General features: G+C 52.6%; 6 protein-coding genes across 6 annotated transcripts; 3 read left to right on the plus strand and 3 right to left on the minus strand.

Annotated features, from left to right (window-relative positions):
• Positions 1-676: 676 nt before the first annotated feature.
• Positions 677-1,391, minus strand: F5Z01DRAFT_474191 (uncharacterized protein). The gene is made up of 2 exons (XM_046260020.1): positions 1,079-1,391; positions 677-1,032 (listed from the first exon to the last, which is right to left on the minus strand). Exons 1-2 carry the CDS (start codon positions 1,355-1,357, stop codon positions 958-960), a joined length of 354 nt encoding a protein of 117 aa, XP_046113503.1. The 5' UTR covers positions 1,358-1,391; the 3' UTR covers positions 677-957.
• A 100-nt stretch (positions 1,392-1,491) lies between these two features.
• On the plus strand, positions 1,492-2,318 carry F5Z01DRAFT_474178 (uncharacterized protein). Its single transcript, XM_046260019.1, has 3 exons — positions 1,492-1,992; positions 2,037-2,168; positions 2,235-2,318. The coding sequence occupies exons 1-3, from the start codon at positions 1,625-1,627 to the stop codon at positions 2,239-2,241; spliced, it is 507 nt and encodes a 168-aa protein (XP_046113504.1). The 5' UTR covers positions 1,492-1,624; the 3' UTR covers positions 2,242-2,318.
• A 4,536-nt stretch (positions 2,319-6,854) lies between these two features.
• F5Z01DRAFT_474232 (uncharacterized protein) lies at positions 6,855-7,899 on the plus strand. Its single transcript, XM_046260021.1, has one exon. It carries the CDS (start codon positions 7,256-7,258, stop codon positions 7,859-7,861), a length of 606 nt encoding a protein of 201 aa, XP_046113505.1. The 5' UTR covers positions 6,855-7,255; the 3' UTR covers positions 7,862-7,899.
• Positions 7,900-13,085: 5,186 nt separating this feature from the next.
• Positions 13,086-14,562, plus strand: F5Z01DRAFT_474282 (uncharacterized protein). Its single transcript, XM_046260022.1, has one exon. The coding sequence runs from the start codon at positions 13,354-13,356 to the stop codon at positions 14,218-14,220; it is 867 nt and encodes a 288-aa protein (XP_046113506.1). The 5' UTR covers positions 13,086-13,353; the 3' UTR covers positions 14,221-14,562.
• A 756-nt stretch (positions 14,563-15,318) lies between these two features.
• F5Z01DRAFT_668771 (uncharacterized protein) lies at positions 15,319-15,593 on the minus strand. Its single transcript, XM_046264373.1, has one exon. It carries the CDS (start codon positions 15,514-15,516, stop codon positions 15,343-15,345), a length of 174 nt encoding a protein of 57 aa, XP_046113507.1. The 5' UTR covers positions 15,517-15,593; the 3' UTR covers positions 15,319-15,342.
• A 147-nt stretch (positions 15,594-15,740) lies between these two features.
• On the minus strand, positions 15,741-17,145 carry F5Z01DRAFT_684508 (cytochrome P450; the record flags this gene model as incomplete). Its single annotated transcript, XM_046265936.1, is given in 5 exon segments — positions 15,741-16,024; positions 16,076-16,385; positions 16,482-16,703; positions 16,723-16,775; positions 16,827-17,145. The coding sequence occupies 5 exon segments, from the start codon at positions 17,143-17,145 to the stop codon at positions 15,741-15,743; spliced, it is 1,188 nt and encodes a 395-aa protein (XP_046113508.1).
• Positions 17,146-18,084: the final 939 nt, after the last annotated feature.

Consider the following 18,084-nt stretch of genomic DNA (forward strand, 5'->3'; position numbering starts at 1 on the left):
AGAATCTTAGATCGGGCTGCGCTTTGGTACCTAGGTCAGAGTTTGGTACGGACCATTTTGATCGCGGATAACGATGCATCCATAATCGGGCAATACCGTCCTGTTCCGGTTCCGCCGCGAGCCACAAGATGCATGGGACTTGACACCTAGCATCACATCTATTGTTGGGGCGGATGTGACAATGGTGATATGGGCGTCTCTTGCAGAAATGTCCACAAAGAGCCAGCATGGACCTTGATACGGCCACGGAACACTGCAGGCTGGGCTTGGGCCGGTAAAATCAAAGCCCTCTATCAGGACAACTGAGAAAACCCATCGCCATCCGGAAGGCTGCCAGCTTTGTGGAGCCTTGCCATTGCACTCCAGTGGGTAGGACGGCCCCTGGAGACTTCTAGAAAAGCCGGCTACATGTGGTCCGGTCCCTATCAGCTATTACGCCTGCATCGATCGCTCGTTATTCGATCAATGCCTGATCTTTTGCCCTTGGCGCAACGGCTTAGGCGTAGCCGTTACACTACCGGCTGCTGATCCAGAATCTTCAGAGCCATTACATCTAGCGCGACGCCTTAGTCGCCTAAGAACAGAAAGTGTGCATTAGCGCCGCTTCAAATAAAAATACAATAAGTGCTGCAACCCGGCTTACATAGAGTCGGGGAAACTCAGGGCGTATTGTTAGGATCTTTGTACCCAATTAGTATGAATCCAGGATACGGGATGCAAAGCCGAGCAAAAACTCGATGTCGCACGCGGGCTCTTTTATCAAGATACCAGTCAATCCGAGCAAGTCAATGGGGATGATGGTGGTTCCTAGGAGAGGTGGCCTCATTTTAAATTCAATCGACCCATCCCATAGCACAACTAGTATATCACCAACCCATACACATATTCGGTGTCACCTCCTGTTCGAGTACAATGCATGCCATCACCTATCTGTCATCCTTCTCTCTTCTTTGTATTTTATCTCCCGGAGCAGGATTTCCCCTCGGAAAATGATGCCGGTGTTCGCGTTACCGTGGGAGGATATGTCATGTCCTTCCATGGTCAGACTTTGAATGGTGGCTTGAATAGCTGAACTCACCAACTCAGCCGGCGGCGTGGGAAAATTCGAGTTGGGTGTCGTCGAATTGTATTGATAGTGTCGCTGGTTTTGACGGATGAGCAAGTATATATCAGCGTTCGGATAACGCTTGCTGATCGCGTCGCAGCGCTTCATCATGCGAAACATCGCGCGCGAAAAATTCTCTCTTGTGCGATCGCGCTTTTTTGGTGGATCGGCGTGCATGGTGTGTACGGTTTTGGAGTGTCTCTTGTGTGTCCCGGATGCTTTAAAGCACGGGGTTCCATTTGTGAACTTCATCTAGCCTCACGGAATCATAGAGCACTAAGCACCCCGAGATATGGCCGCTCCCAAATTGTCAACTCCGTTGACAAGATGCCAGGTGGGAGTTCCGACCTAAAGTGATGCACTTGCATTGATAACCAGAAGCTGCCGGCTTCGCCCGATTAACTGTCGGAACCTGCGGCTTTGGAGACCTTGTCGCTGCTCCAAGCTTTTCGTCCATTTCCAGGCGGCCACATATAACATAAAGGTAAAGAAGACAGCTTATCAATAACAGTAAGCGCCATGAATAACTCGGCACCTCCAAAGCAGCCTACAGCGTCGCGCGACAATCTCGCACTGTCCCCTTTCCAGCGTCTTATTGACAAAGTATGCGATGTACTTCGTCACCATATACACCATAAAGCCCCAGTCCTCGCTTCTGTTTTGTGCCCTTGGTTTCTTTGGCTCAAGAACGCCTATCTCGTGTCTCTTTCGACGATGACACTGACGGGTAGACCACCCACAAGGATGAGGACCGTGTCTCGCCTGCTTTGGGGCCTAACCTTACTTCTGTGTTTTCTGGTCGCGGGGTCCCTTCCCGCCATCGTCATCGCCTGGCTTTGGTCGTATGTTCGGTCCCACTGCATCCAACTGGTGTATCGTCTACTTTTGTGAGTCAAGCCGAGAACGTCTTTGCCATATGCTAATTGAGAAGTCCCTTCCTGCTGAAATCGGTTATGGCATGGATCCCGATCAATACCCCGCCCATGAGCGACCTCCAGTTGCCGACCACCTTCGTCTCCGCGATAATTGTGGGGGCAGGCTGGTTGGTGGTGTATCTCAGAAGGTACGCATCGCGTGAAACCTGCTCGGCGCCAACCCGTCGGAGACACTAAGGTTCTTGAACTGGAAGGTACTAAGAATGCCAAACATGTACGGTCAGGGCTGGAGAGAGTGGTGATAAAGGACAGGAATTACAAGGATGACTTGCAATTAGCATGATCTCCGTTATCAATATCGGCATGTGCAAGGGGTTCGATGTTCGTGATAGGGATTGATGACGAAAAGTCCCAGTCATCCATACTTGGAACGTTTTTGGAGGAGCTCTTGAATGGCGTGGGTTGGCTGAATGTCACAGCAAGAAAGTAGAAATGGTACGACTTGTCTTGGTATGAAGTCAATGAGTCTATGAGCGCAGTTGAAGTGCGAACACCGTACTTTATGGGTGAGCATGGGAGAATCTGCGTAGAACTTGGGGGTCAGATCTACTCCCCTTTCCTCTAGGGAAAGGTGGAAGCGCGGCTTCTGTAGGGATGAAGCAGCGAGATCAGAAGCAGGATGATGTTCTTCGACCTCTTCGTCTTCGTTAGGTCCCGCGAGCGGCAACGTTGTCTCGCTGTGTTTCTGGGAGGATGTAACCCGCATGATTCACGGTAAGAGTCTTTGGAGATTGACGGCGTGCATCTGCTTTAAATTTCTGTATTTGGGACGAGCAAACCTGGACATGAGTCGTGATTTCCTCAAGACAGGGCGGCTCAGTGTCTGGTTTCCGGTGTGACGCACGGCGGTTCGAACATCTAGTGCGCTCGCGGCCCCGCCACAGGTTGATGACCAGATACAACTTTTCTTGGAGCTTCTAAATATAGCCTCTAGCGCCACATCTTGTTCCTCAAGAGTCGGCATGCTTGGGGGTAGAAGAGATACATAACCGTGTTGAGTGCGACACGTCCATCGGTGGGTATGGTAAGTGTCGTTCACCGATGGCATCAAGTCAGGGCCTAAATGCACCGTCTGGTAGCGAGCTGGCTTAGTAAGTCGCGGATGTATCGCGCATAGCGTCGCGTGTGGAAGCTTGTGCTTCCAGCGTCTGTTGCTTCTACCCTCTCAAAACATGACGTGACCTGGGGTGTCGGAGCACAGTAACTCACCCTCCATTTAATGGGTTCATCTACAGCTAAACCACTACTTGAAAGAAGTCTGGTAACAGCGCACCGCCAGCAGGGAACAAATACAACTATTGGGGAAAGGCATATAGACGCCGCAGATACAACTAAGAGCCCCAGTATATGACGTTCGGGTCTAGACTAGCTACCGGGTAGATAGAATAGAAGTCGGTTTAACGTAATCCACCCCCGAGCGGCGCACACCCCCGAGCGGCGCACCTTCCCCGTCATCTGCGTACAACTACATTCCTCACCAATTGTTACCACATATAGATATGGATGAACTTCCAAAGGAGTCTCGAGTGATCCTTGCCCTCAAAGCACTCGAAAAAGACACGTCTTTAAGTATCCGACATGTTGCGAAGGTCTATAATGTGCTGTGGAAAGAGACGGCGGCCATGACACTCTCGCCCGAGTTATGTCTCATCTGGGTCTCACACAGCATGCCCTACTTTCACTGGTAACGTTTTGTCTCCTCATCCATCTCCTTCATATATGCAGATCGGCTGCGAGTTACTCACTTGATCTTCTATGTCCCTCCGTAGTTGCCATGGGACCACCTTTTGCGAGGCCACCGTGGTCCCCGTACGGGATCGAGGGGTACTCCCCTGTATAAACTTCCCCTTGAAAGGCGGGACCGGGTCTCTTGGCCATGATGGCGCTGTCCTCTAGACTCGGATCTGTTTTTCCTTGGAAAGCTATCCAGGCGGCCACTTTTGGACTACGCACAGGGACCATGACAACCATACAAGAGGGAACTCCATGACAGCTACGAAGCCTGGACCGCTTGGTCCACGACGAAGCACCCCTACGTCGATTTCCATCAAGCTTAGGGGTTGGGGCTGAATCGACGTCGTACCTCCGAAGATTGACATGGGCATTCCCCAATGTCGTCACTGTCAAAGTCGGGCCTCTAACACGACAATCATAGGGCTGAACCCTTAGCCGCTTGGGAAGCTGGTCAGTGAGGTGTGATATATGGAAACAGTAATCGCGAATAAGAATCGAACTGACCCTTTGTCACTCATTCGGCATCATTGTGGAAGAAGTTACACTTGACGGAGAGAAAATGCAGCTCGAATAATCACTCAGTCGGCGAAGGTTCGGGGACCCTGAAGAAACTTTTTTGAACCCATCGAATCTTGACTCCCAAGGCTCGTTTTGATAGTCCTGGACAATTTTCATTGCATCATTCCTAAGGTCTCGCTGATGCCTCCCCTACATCTTCGCTTGGAACGGATGGACGCAGTATAACGTTTGCAGGTCAGATTGGTCGACGTGAAGAAACAGCAAGCACTTGCCGACGGCCATGTAGCCTCACCAGCGAAGGCTTGACTGTCTGCTCAGACGCAACTCGCTTATTCGGCCTATGCGCCGCCGTCTCTGCTGTCTTCGCGTAATGGACGGCCTCCCGCACGAGAGAAGGGGGAACACGCTACTGCAACTGCGACTGCCAATCACCAACGACATAACGATTCTCTCCTCTGTTGGCTGCGATCTGGTCTGAGCGCGGTGACCAACCTGAGGATAATTAGCAAAGAAAACTCGGATTGCAGGTCACGACAAGCCAGCACGCAAGATCTGAGCGGGGTCATTTTGATCGCTCGTCATTCGATCAATGCCTGATCTTTTGCCCTTGGCGCAACGGCTTAGGCATAGCCGTTACACCTGCCTTGGTAAAGATGGTAGAGCAACCTCTGTTTGCCTCCACCCTCGAGCCAAGTCTAGTCGGCGAAAGCATCGAGCTCACTCGACCTGCTGCATATTATGTTAGGCGCGAAGCTTCATCCTAGCACGGGCGATGCTTTCCACAGTGTAACGATCGGGTCTAGACTAACTCCCGGGTAGGTAGAATAGAAGTCGGTTTATGAACTAATTACACTAGGACGTCGTTTGACTTGAGCGGCCGTATCACAGTCCGGTGCAGTAGATATTATATTGATAGGTATCGAGCTAGGTAGAGATTGCCTGTGGTAAAGCATGGCTCCCTTGTACTAAGTGATTATGCAGGGTATCACGGTGATCCATGAGTGAGGCTCGTCGCGAGCCCGTGCGTGAATGCGGCTGGAGAGAAAAGGTGTGGTGCAGAGATGAGTCACATGCGGGCCGCATGACGGCACATGTGGCCGCACGTCGGGTCAGAACATACAGACTCAAATAATGAGGGTGAGTTATTCATGTGCCATGGTTCGATTGGATTTCAGCCACCTTAGAGCTGCCAGTCCAGCCTTCCGACTTTGGCGTAGCCCGTGAATTGGCTGATAGGGTCCTGTATCTCCAAAAGTAGCCAGCCTGGCTCGGTAAATTCATGCGTGTCACACGGGGACGAGCACTTGCCCCATGTCGATGTAAAGAGGGCCACAGCCATTTAAAATTGCAGCTCAGTGGTTAGAGCTCACGGAGACATTGGACTGTCTCGCACAGCACACGAATAGTAATTGAGGACCGAGCGGCACAGATGAAACACGGCGAACGCATAGCGCATGCTCCAATTATCACAGCAGATATCAGCTTTGAGGTGGTGCATGCAGTTCAGTTTCCTCGTGCATGGCACAATCCTGTAGATACTCAAAATCTTCCTCATTCCCTGCGCAAGGATTCAGCTGGTGTTGTTGAACCTTGAATACGCAATGTTCCGGTTGATCAGGCATTGAACTTATCTCGACATCGCGGAGTTGGCGTTCCAAGGCAGATCTATGTGGAGAATGAGCTATAAAATAACGAGGAAGCTGAAGTGAATCCCTCGGGGAAAGAGGCGAAAGATTACTAGTCAGAGAGGTGTCGCAGAAGTTGGTTCGGACGGGTAAAGGCGGGGGTGGGGGAGGGGTGATGGGGCGGCGATGAGGTCGCTTTTGCCAAGACTTTGGAATGACCCTAGTCCGCCTCACCCCGCTGCTTCCAAGGTCTGACTCGAACGTCGCAAATCATCGGCTTGGCTGATATCCGATATGCTTGAAGCCGCCTTTGCCCTGCGTCTATGCAAAGAGAGCCACAGCCATTGAGCGTGGCAGCTCAATGGTCAGAATCACGGAGACATTGTGCTGTCTCGCACAGCACACGAATAGTAATTGAGGACTGAGCGGCACGGATGAAACACGGCAGACGCATAGCGCATGCTCCAACCAATACTTCGATGTAAGTAGCAACTTAAAAGAACAGATTACGTCAAGAGACATAAGGAAAATCATGGATTGGAAAAAGGAGCAGAGGTGATGGTGGCTAGTATTAGAAGGGGTGCCATACCCAGACCTCAACACCGCCTTCACAAGAAGGTCACATAAACGAATCTGCCTTCAATCGTTCTACTGCTCTGCAATAATACATTTTGTAAGGCTCCGACTAGAACATGGCGACAATCTCCACTCAAAATGACTATCGTCGACTTCTAGGGGATGAGGTTTCAGGCGAAGTTGCATTGGACCAGATAGCCGACCCGGAGACTGGCGCCCTCACCAAGCAAGCACAAGCCAACGACGCGAAAACTGACTCCTTGGGTCACGATACGGCATCAAGGGAGACACAACACTCATTCGATGCTTATATCAGTATGATACTGCAGAGCAAGCCTTATTTCAAGGCTGCTTGCCTCAAAGAGCCCACCCCCGACGGGATCAGACAAGCGTTGAAGAAATACAAGTCGAAGCAGATCATAAAGAAACTACAAAGAAACAACACGGAGGAGGAGATATGCACATCCGTCAGACGGCTGATGGCCAATGGTGCGCTGTCGTCGCCGCCGAAGGATACGGACGGGTGGATGCCCGTTCAAGTCGATCTTGATCCAAATACGATCACAGTAGCGCAAGAGGCGCGTATCAGTGAAGAAGCTCCCAGCGACAATAGTAGGGACTTCCAACTCGTTCGCGAGGAGAACTTGATTTCTGAGGGAGACACGGAACCGCAGGGTAAGTTCTGCAGAAGTGAAAAATCTGTCCCATGATTAACAGGCATTCGAGTAGGTGACGAGGCGACTGATAAAGATCATCCCACTATGATTCCATTTGACACGCAGTACACGATCGTGACTGAGCTGCAAAGTCTGCTGGAGCAAACATGTTTTGCCCATGCAAAGAGAACCATGCCCTTCGTTTTGAGCCGCCGCCGGTGGGACTTTGCCTGCTCAGCTAATTTGGCAAGCTGGGCCGATTTGTTTCGCAAGACCAAGAACAGGTTGTTGCCGGATGTTCCGGACACGAAATTCGAGTGCCTTGCCGAATCGATGGTTGGCATTCTAAATGCTGCAGTTAATCGTACGCCTATGCCCTGGTCTCGGATGAGTAACTACTTCCAACATGCAGAGTTACTGGCGATCTCATTGGGCGAATCAGAGTACGCTCAAGCTATTCAGGCGCTGTTCATAGAGGTGTCAGAAGTGGTATCCCTTCTTGCCGGTAATGAGATAGATGTGAGACGCACAGTCCGAAAGGAGCTTGCGGAGCTCGCAGTGACCAGGGAAAGGATTCTGCAAAAGGAAGTGGACGTTAAGGAGAGTTTCTTAGTGGAGATGGAACGTTTGCAGAAGAGATCAAAGGCTCCTATAATGGAAGCGGTGCGAAAAGCGGCCGAACTCAGGCTAAGTCAGCAGTCAGCGGACTAACCTAACTCCGACGCTATCTCCCTTCACCATCCTGACTGTTCGACAGTTGCCACAAAGTTGGGATTGGAGGATGACTTATAGCTGCAGCTCAATATGCTCGTACGTAATGCGGCTGACCCTGCATCTTCGGGGTGAGGGAATAGACGCGACTATCTCGCGTAAATCGGTAAGCCGTCCTCGGACGACGCATACGTGGAGCTCGTGTTTAGGGAGGAACAAGTCGCCCAGGAGCTGCAGCCGAGTCACCTCCTTGTACACAGGCCCCATTGCGAGGATGATTACATGTACTGTGGGAGCGGAAAAGATTCAATACAAGTAATTCGTGAGTAGGGCTCGAGCAAAAAGGGTGAGCAAGCCTGCGAAGGGCTGCGGCTGGCTATGCCACGACAACGAATAACGCCGCAGGCTAGTAACACCGGTCACGAACAGGGCCTTCCACTGCAGGTGGCCTCGCCCCTCCAGGCTGTCCCAAGTGTCAATTTTTACAGAAAGTGAATATCCACCTTTCCTACACCACCTGGTACTGACACATACCACGGCCCAGATCCACTCAAGGCAGGTCTTCATATGGAAGCTCCAATCCCAGAGCAACTCTCAATATGGTGCTCAGCCGCGCCATCAGATTAATGACATTCTCGCGGTTATCACCTTGGTACTCATTCCTGGCGTTTGTCACCCAGAGCCGAACAAAGTCCTGTGCAACCGACACGGTGAACTGCAGCTGGTCACGGATGAACTCATCCCAGTAATCCACCAGGTCGTCCCGGAGGCCCGTCTGGGCCCAATGCCAGCGCTCTGAACAACGTCACTGTCAAAGACCGATACCCGCTGCCATTGATTAAGGAATCCCTAAACAACCTGGCTGGCATGCGATATTTCTCGAAGATCGATATCGTCTCTGCGTTCAATAACATCCGGATCCGCGCAGGGGAAGAATACCTAACCGCCTTCCGCACCCGATTTGGACTATACGAGTCGCTTGTTATGCCATTTGGAATGACTGGAGCCCCTGCAACCTTCCAGAGGTATATTAATGACGCACTGAGAGAACACCTTGATGTTTTCTGTACCGCCTACTTAGACGACATCCTGATCTATAGCCGAACGAGATCCGAACACGAAGAACACCTACGAACAGTCCTGAAAGCCCTGAGGAACGCTGGGCTGTATGCCAAGATATCGAAGTGCGAATTCTTCGTGACCGAGACGAAATTCCTAGGGTTAATTGTCGGCCGAGAGGGAATTCGAATGGACCCTGAGAAAGTGCGGGCCGTAAGAGACTGGAAGACACCGACTTGCGTAACCGATGTGCAAGCCTTTCTAGGATTCGGCAATTTCTACCGGAGGTTTATTAGGGACTACTCGAAGGTCACCGCACCCTTGAACCGTCTGACTAGAAAGGGAGTCCCGTTTTGTTGGACTACTGACTGCCGTAACGCCTTCGAAGGCCTGAAGACCGCTTTCAGCACCGCCCCGATACCAGCCCCGTTTAACTGGGAAAAGGATGTTATCCTAGAAACAGACGCCTCCGACTACGTCTCCGCTGGGGTGATATCCCAGGTGGGGGATGATGGGATACTGCGACCTGTTGCCTTCTTCTTTGAAGAAGCACACCGCTACTGAGTGCCACTACGAGATCTACGACAAAGAACTAATGGCTATAATTCGCTGCTTTGAGGAATGGCGCCCGGAGTTGGAGGGAGCCTCCTCACCGATCAAAGTGATCACCGACCACCGTAACCTAGAGTACTTCACCACAACGAAGCTACTGAACCGAAGACAAGCCCGTTGGTCTGAGTTCCTATCACGATTTAACTTTCAGATCACCTACCGACCCGGGAAGCAAGGTGCCAAGCCCGACGCCCTGACCAGGAGGTCAGAGGATCTCCCAAAGGAGGGGGATGAACGCCTTCTCCACCAGAGCCAGACAGTACTAAAGAGAGAGAATCTGGACCCGAGGGTAAGGTTTCACGCCGCTCGCTTGCCAACCGAACTCCCTGCCGACTTGTCCGACCTCTTTGATAAAGGCTATGCCGCTGATAAAACCCTGGAATCTATTCGGGAAGCGATCCGCAGAGGCAAGCGACGCCGTGCCCGTATCACACTATCCGAGTGCACCGAGAACCATAACCGCCTATACTTCCGAGACCGCTCGTACGTCCCTGACCACGGCGAACTGAAGGCTGAACTGCTCCGCCGCTGCCATGAGTCACCTGTTGCCGGACACCCTGGACGAGCCCGCACCTACGATATCCTGTCAAGAAGTTACTTGCTTGAATGCATCTGTGACAGTACAGAAGCGAGGGTGGCTCTCGGGGCCAACCATTTGCGGGAACATGCTAGGCGAGGCAGGCTGTGGCGTCTGATGAAGGGACTTCATTGTGCAGCCCTACAGCCCTACAAGTTGCACCTAACGATCCTCGAAGAGCGACTACTGAAGACATCTTGATTTCGCAAAGAGTTTGTCATACGGAAGGCGATTAGCTCTCGCCCACTGGTGAAGCATGTCTGTCGGTTCCTATGCATCCCATTCTGGGGCCAAAACGGGGTTGGGCCATTGGGTTAGGGCTAGAAAAATCTCGACAGTCCTTTTCTTCCCTCTCCCTAGAGGGCGTTGAGACAGACACATCGGGTGTGAAATTCCCTCGAGCAAACTCGGAAGACCTAGCAAAACTGTCCATGAGCTCTTCAGCCAGCACAGCGGCCGATTCCACACCAGTCTTCCAGTCTAGCAGACTCAATTCATCCCCGAACGAGACCAAATCCATAGGAATTGGATCATCTCATACCCTACAAGCGGAACGAATATTCACAGAGTCATTATTAGGCACCTGTGCTTTCGTATTCGCCTACACCCACCCATCTCGTCTATGGCGAAAAGCTACTGAGATCTACGGAGTACACACCCTCTCGACAATGGTCCTCTGTGATGACTGCCACAGGACAAGGACTACCCAGGCAGGGGCCCACAGCATTGGCAGAGCCGTCACATCCTCCCAGCGCTAGCCTCGTATCATGGCTGCCATATCGCAAGGCCCCAGTCCAGGGCTCTAGTGGAAGCAGGCAGGAACGACAACGTAGACGAAGCGTGGCCGACTGCAATCAGGCAGTGCACAGACTTGGGTGCCGAGAAAAGTGACAGGTAGAATTAATGAATGATTGCAGGAGCCTACTGTATTAGGCCCGTCCCCTCTGCACTATGTCACTGACTCCATCTATCGTAGGCGGCAAGGCCAGCATAGCAAGCCCTTGGCCCGTCCGGCAACTAGCTCGCTTGTGCTTAGCCTGTACAGAGCCCGTCACCGACGGCAGCGCCATGACTACGTATTAATGCAATACGCCGATGAGCGCCCTTCCGTCAGGTGCATCGAAGTATGCCGTGGACGCCCAGCTAGTCGCATCTGGTGCACACCTGCCAGTAAGTAGTTCTCATCGATCTCGTGGCACCGATAAAGCCGAGCGCAGCCGATTGTGGACGGGCAGGTCTCCATCAGCGAGGAAGACTGGCTCGGTGATGCGGGCATGCGAAACATGTAAACAAATCTCCTTCGAATTGAGGACAGCCAAGCCGTTTTTTTCCCCCTTGCGATCGAGTCTAATACGCGTGACAGCTGGTGGAAGGATCCTCCGCAAAGAAAGATTCTAGGGCCTTCCGTAGATGGTGATCTATACGTAGACAAACAATGATATTGCATTGATAACTAAGGAGCTGAATAGAGACTGACTATGGTGAGATGTAACTTCTTATATACTAGTAATGATTGTGAGGGCTCACGGGAGTATTGTGATCTAGTGAGCCATTCCCGCGCATGGTGGTTGCACTGGCATAATTGGAAGAAAGAGTGGGGCGCATGTGGTTGTACGTTTGAACGTAACAGCGGGGCGGAGCAGATGTAACGGGCTGGGCCCGTATGAGGCCTTGCTGGACTTCGCGGCCTGAACATCAAGACCAGCATCACTTACCCGTGATCAGGCCCACCACGGAACTGGCAATGCCGACGATCCGATGGCCAGTGCGGCATAGACCTGATCAGGCCGACAGCAGGGCGGAGATGATAGTTTTTTCCCTTTTGATCCTCATCTGAGGATACTTGTCATAGTCGCCATAGCCTGTTGCAAATATACACGCCTTGGACCGTTACAGCAGACTTGGGAAGAGATATAGCGAGTAGGGAGGGACTTATCGTCGGGAAAAACATGCGAGACTAGTGAACCCGTAGGCTACCTCGTCTAGGACTATCAGTGCATTCGGCCATTTTGGTCTACTTATCTACTAGAAGGCTGCCTCTTTTCGCCTCAGCTTAGAACGCCGACGCTTATCAGTTACATTAGAGCAATATTGTTCTTATGCCGCTTTGTATAAATTCGAGGCTAGTCACGGCCAAGGCAGTCCGACCTATCACTTAACTATTTTTGGCGAGATGAATTCTCATTGCTTTTAGCTAGATTATGCGTAGGTAGGATCGAATCGCCCCGGTTCCATCGCCACCTTAGCCGCTATGGAAGAGGGCAGACGGAGGGTCTGGAATAGAATGGATGCCAGAAGAAGCGACGACGACCACTTTCCCACTTTACTTCTAGACCGCCCACGGCAACCCCATGATAGGCTCGCAAGTTAGCCCCGAGCTCTCTGCGAAAAAGCCGCCCGTGCTCCTGGTATAACCCCCATGGGGCCCTCCTTCCGGATCTCTTGCGAGAGTGACTTTGATATCCCCAAATCTGAGAAAAAGAATTGATGCCGGTCGAGAGCCCCCAGGGGCGAGGAGGAGAAGAAATAAGACGGCAAGGACGCGGAGCTCGCCAAGTTCGAATCACTTTTTTGTTGTGCTCAGCGTGGTCTCGATCTGGGCTTTCAGTGTTTCGACGGTCATAAACCGGTTCCTTCTCCTCGTGGTTCGCAAATCGTATTTCTCCGTAAGTCGTTGCAGAACCTCACCCACCCGTGATCGCGCCAAGAGCAAGGAGGCGGCCTCGAGGCTGCCCTCACCAACGGCGCTTTATGCCTCCGGCGCCTTTTGCCTCCGGCGGCCCCTAGCGGGGGGCTTGGCCTCGCTTCGCTCGCACGTCCTCTTGTTGGAGGACAGATTAGAACGTAACCTAACGAGGGGAGTAGAGTGAACTAATCCGTAAACCCGATCCGTAATCTCCCCCTGAGACGGCTACAACTGGTAGACGCCACCGGGTCATAGGGCCAAGGCACTAGCAGGGCTCGGCTGCAGCGGTGGCTTGTTTTCCGCGGATAGCATGGTTGGCTCTTATGCGCCTTGGTGGATAACTCGTATACCCACAAAAGACGGCAACAAATTAAACTGCCCAGGCTGCTTTGTTTTACACCTTGGCGATTTGTGGTGGCGTGGAAAAGACATGTGCCTTGTCACCTTTTCTACGAACCCTTTTCCGTACTCACTTCCCACTTCCCACTTCCTCTCTCATCTTACTTTCTCACAATCTTCTTCCCCCCCTAACTGATTCCGCCCTCATTTAGAATCAGTATGGCTATTCTATCTCGTTGGCTGCAGCTTGTCACCTGGGCATGTGCTCTGTCTTGCAGCACGGTCGCTACGGCTGCCTCTGACGATCTGCCCGACTTTGATGATCTATCGACTGGCATCACGGAACTCCATCAAGTCTTTCCTCGCAACGAGACGTACGCACCTTCACCCCTGTTTCCAGTCATGTTCGCATTCCAGAACCCGACCATCGCCTATTCATTGACACCGTCTCTTTCGGTCACCTTGTTGAAATGGAATCAGAGCATCAGTGACTGGGATGTGAATGATACGACCAATTTTCACTTGGGAGAAATGGCCAACGCCTCTGATAGCGAGCCTTTCTTTGTTCATCATGTCTTTGGTGGAAACTTCGACACAGAGGCGTATTGGTCTCTCGGCTGGAGTCTCACGTGGATTAACTGCACCGAAGGGGAGGGCCGATATATATACCCTTATTCTGGAAATTTCCACCACTATGTACGGTTTACGACCGAGGAAGGTGGCCGAGAGCCTGATTTGGTTGCTTCTTCAGATGATTCCCAATGCTCCGACTTCCCGAGCGTTACTTTGAATATCACCGAAATTGGCGAACCATACCCTCAAAGCTACCCAGGCCAGTGGTGTGCCTACTTCTCGTCAGTCAAGCCAGACCCGAAGCCCTGCGAGGTACAGGTCAGCTCGGAACTTCAGGAGAGTATCCTTGCTTCCGCCACCAACGTCTTCTGTCGGGGATTGGAGGACGTGGATTGCCCGTCCGACGAAGACGACGAAGAGGGCCATGGCGAGACCATGCGTGGAAGCCTGGCCGCCACTGTCGCGGCTTGCTTTGTATCTGTCGCAGTTGGGATGAGCCTACTCATAGTGTAGATACAAGCAATCACAACCTAGGCGTTCACTTGCATAGTCCTGTGTCTGCCCATCCTTTCCGTAGAGTCTTTAGAGTCTTGTGTGGTACGTTTCGGCGTATATCATAACCAATCGGCCCTTGAATCCGTCCCCAATCTCGTAATCTTCTATGACCTTCAGGTCTTTCCCCCTACATGCTACCTTAGTGACTTCAAGAGCTTGCCACAAAGAGTCCTAGACCTGTTGAATCGAGCTTGTTTCTTCAGCCGACTTCCCAGAGCATCAAAAGGGGTGGGGGAAGGGGGAAGAAGGGGCTTTTCGTTAGAGTCAGCTGTCACTCCAGGCTGGTGTTTTAATTTGTGATAATGGCTCTTAATCAAGGGCTACATAAAAACTGCGTCTAGCGTGCATAAGCTTCTGGGCAATTTTAGCAGTCTGCGGCACAGTCTGCTAGAGAAGGAAAATCTGCAGCTCATGAGCCTCATCACCTAGCTACCTTCCACTTTGGGGTCACGCACCCTGTAGAGTGCCTCAGAGAATCGTGTGAAGCCAAGAAAGTCTCTCCGCGTTGGACCGACGCTAATGTAGCTGCTAATCAAGTCATCCTGCAACTGTGAGGTGGCCTAGGAACAAAGGCCTCATTGGTTCTCATCGACAATGCGGCGCCTTTCCATCTTGTTGATCGCCACACATCCGTCCCTCCTATGCAGTAGGTGTGGCTTGACACGGTTGCTCACTACATCTAGGCACACTTACTATGGGCTGGATTCCCTCTTTTGACATGATACAAGAACAGCGGATAGGAGCATCCAGTTTTCGTTCCAGTACGTAGTTTGAGTTCTGCCTCGACCGATAGTCTCGTGGCCCGGAGCTAAATAGTTGAGCAACGTCGCATCTAGATAGTTCCCGTTCTCTCCGTCACGCGCGCCGCGTGGTCGATGATATCTCGATGGCTGTTGTTGCGTAGCAGTACAACTGTATCCGTATCCACTTTGACTCAGGGGGAAGCCACCGAGCGGTCTCCTTTGTTACTGCTACGCTAACTAATGCAGCACAGTCGGGACACCATCATGGCCGCCCTCCTTGTCTGTTGACTCGGTGCCTAGAAAGAGATCTCCAATGCTGAACTGATACCAAAAGCCCTCAATCCATCCTCTTCTTCACATAGACCGGCCACGAGTGCGTCAGCGCGGTGAAGTTAGCCTGGTACCTCCACACGCTGTCCGGATCCACCTGACGGATGTCGTAGCAGTGGATCAGAGAAGCTACCACTTTAGAGACCTGCATCAGCGCAAGGTGACGCCCCGGGCACGTCATAAACCCAGCGGAAAACTTGCCACCTTAGCTCTTGGCGCGGCGTCCGTAGATCGTGCGATAACTTACCACCAACCAGTTTTTCTCCAACTCCTTTGTATAGCCAGACATCCAGCGTTCTGGGTGCCATTGGTGAGCATCAGCTCCCCAGATGTCCGTCGAGAGGTGCACTGCACTTGTGGGTGTCAGCCTTCCGTGGTGAACCGGCTCACCAACCGCGCGCAAACCTACTGCGAAGAAACACTGAGAGTGGTGCCCTCTGCGAAGTGTCGGCCTGCGATAGTGATGCCGCCCTTCGGGGCCTTACGAGGTAAGCCCATGGTCGTTGGGCTAAACAAGCGCAGCGACTCCTTCACGCAAGCTTGTACATAAGGTAGGCTCTGGGCGTCGTGCGACGAAACAACGCGATGTTGGCAGCGCCCTTGGGCACGAGCGGCATCGATCTCGTCGCGGGCCGTCGACCAAGCCTTGGGATGCCTGATCATGTGATACACAACGCTCTGAATAGCAGCTTCAAGGTGGAGTCAGCGCGGGGCTAAGAAAGAGGAACTGGGATAGGTACTGGAAACAGGCTCCGCCCCTGCGCCCACATTCACATTCGCCTGCGCCTCGATCTCCTGTACGCTCAGTGCCCCTGATACTTTGGAAGCGCGAAGCCAGTGCGAGAGCATGTCCTTGCCGGCATTGGGGTTGCTCATCCGCTTCCGCAAAGCCGCTGACGTGGTCCTGTACAGTTTGCCCATCGGCAGCAGCAGCATCCAACTAGTTAACGGGTTGACAAGGATGCGCAGGGGCACGAGGAAGAAACCAGCGGCGGCTGCGAATTTGCTGAGCGCGACGTTGTTCCGCAACGTTCCGCCTATATCGCGGCCCTGCTGCCGTCAGCTCAAAGTCGTGGAGGGACTCTAGCCATGAGTATGGTCACTAGCAAGGACGACAACCTCCGGCTACTGTAGAATATGACGTACCGCTTTGATGAAACCAAAAGGCTCCGAGAAAAAGACGGAGCCTATGTTGTCGAATGTCGTGTACGTGATGAACTTATCAAGGTGCATCGGCTTCTCGTCCTCGGCATAAGCGTCTATCCAAGACAGCAAGCACTCGATGTTTCTGTTGATATCGGACTCCCATCCCCGGACCTTCGACGGGGCGTATCCTGGGGCAAAGTGTTTCGAAAGCGCCTTTTTCTCCTGGGGATCGGTCGTCGACATAGGGTTCCGGAAGCGGAAGTCGGGCACTGCCGTGACGTGGTACCAGTCGCCCTGCAGGGGGTTACTCAGTTATCCGCGGGCAGACCATGCACTTGTTCGGACCGACCTTGTGTAGATTGGCTCGCAAAAGGAGCGTGGAGGCATCTCGGTGACAAACGCTGACCTCGTTCGGGGCGATGCGAACGAACGGGCCATACCGTTTGTGGAGAGCCACGAGACGCTCGTTCTGCCTTCCTTCGAGGATGATCCAGACATGCCATAGCCGAGTGAGGGAGGCCCAAAACGGGCCCGGAATGTTCGATATGGCAGAAAGATAGCGACGGCGCACGATAGTGGTTATCAGGGTCGCCGTGAGTCCCACGGCGAGGCTTGACCAGGTGATCAGCGCCTCCCAGGGGATAGCGTCTATCAGGGAAGACATGGCTATGAAAAGACACGGGTGCGACAGGCGGAACCTAGTCTACTGAACTGTTGGATACAGTAGTGTCAAGAAGAACGATAAACTCACCACAGAACGGTCTTTTAGTGCACTCTTAAAAAATCCTCATGTGGTCCTGGTCTGCCGACCTTGGCCCCATTTTCGACCATTTGCTGCCAGGGGGTCAAGGTTGCCCACACTCGCCGCTCACAGTGGCCGCCGCTGGCTACGAGGCAGAAAGACAGGAGATGGGTAAGGTGGGCGTGCCAGCTCTGGCGAATCGCTCCGCACCATGTTGGGGTGTCCAAGAATGGGCAGTATCCCTACCCAAACTAGGTACGCACAATATCCGTCTTCGGCCTTTGCGGCCAGACGCTGGGCTTGCCACTAAGCGAAGGTATGTATTGGGCAGCCGGCGGAACCCCTGCACGGGCTCCGCCTTCCTGGTGATACCACGTCACAGCCGGACTTGGCCACGGCGACCTGAGTCAGGGAGATCTGACTTTGATGAGGCTGCCGATCTGGCACAGTGGAGACTTTGGAAAAGTAAACGCGGTGCTGGCGGCGTTGTCAGCCAACTCGAAATATGCATTTGCAGCGCTAGTGAGCCCGTCCAACCTAATTGATTCTGATGGCTCACACGCGTGAGTGCAACGACGAGCAACAGGGGTCTCATGCAGCGTCCACACCCTCACGGAAGTGTTGGCCAACACTGCTACCCGGCTTGCCTATTGAGGTAAGGGGGTGTTTGTTCTTGCCGAGCCATCACACCCTCTCAATTCTAGTCTCGTGTGATGGCTGCCACATGGCAAGATATCCCCAGGCAGATACCCGCAATAATGGCGGAGCCGCCACACCCTCTCGTCTCAAGTCTTGTGTGATGGTCAATTATGGCTGCCACACTGGAAGGACATCACTTGGGTAGAACCAGAATCCAATGGT

Source organism: Emericellopsis atlantica (genome assembly GCF_019669845.1).
Source record: "Emericellopsis atlantica unplaced genomic scaffold F5Z01scaffold_59, whole genome shotgun sequence".
NCBI classification, from domain to species: domain Eukaryota; kingdom Fungi; phylum Ascomycota; class Sordariomycetes; order Hypocreales; family Bionectriaceae; genus Emericellopsis; species Emericellopsis atlantica.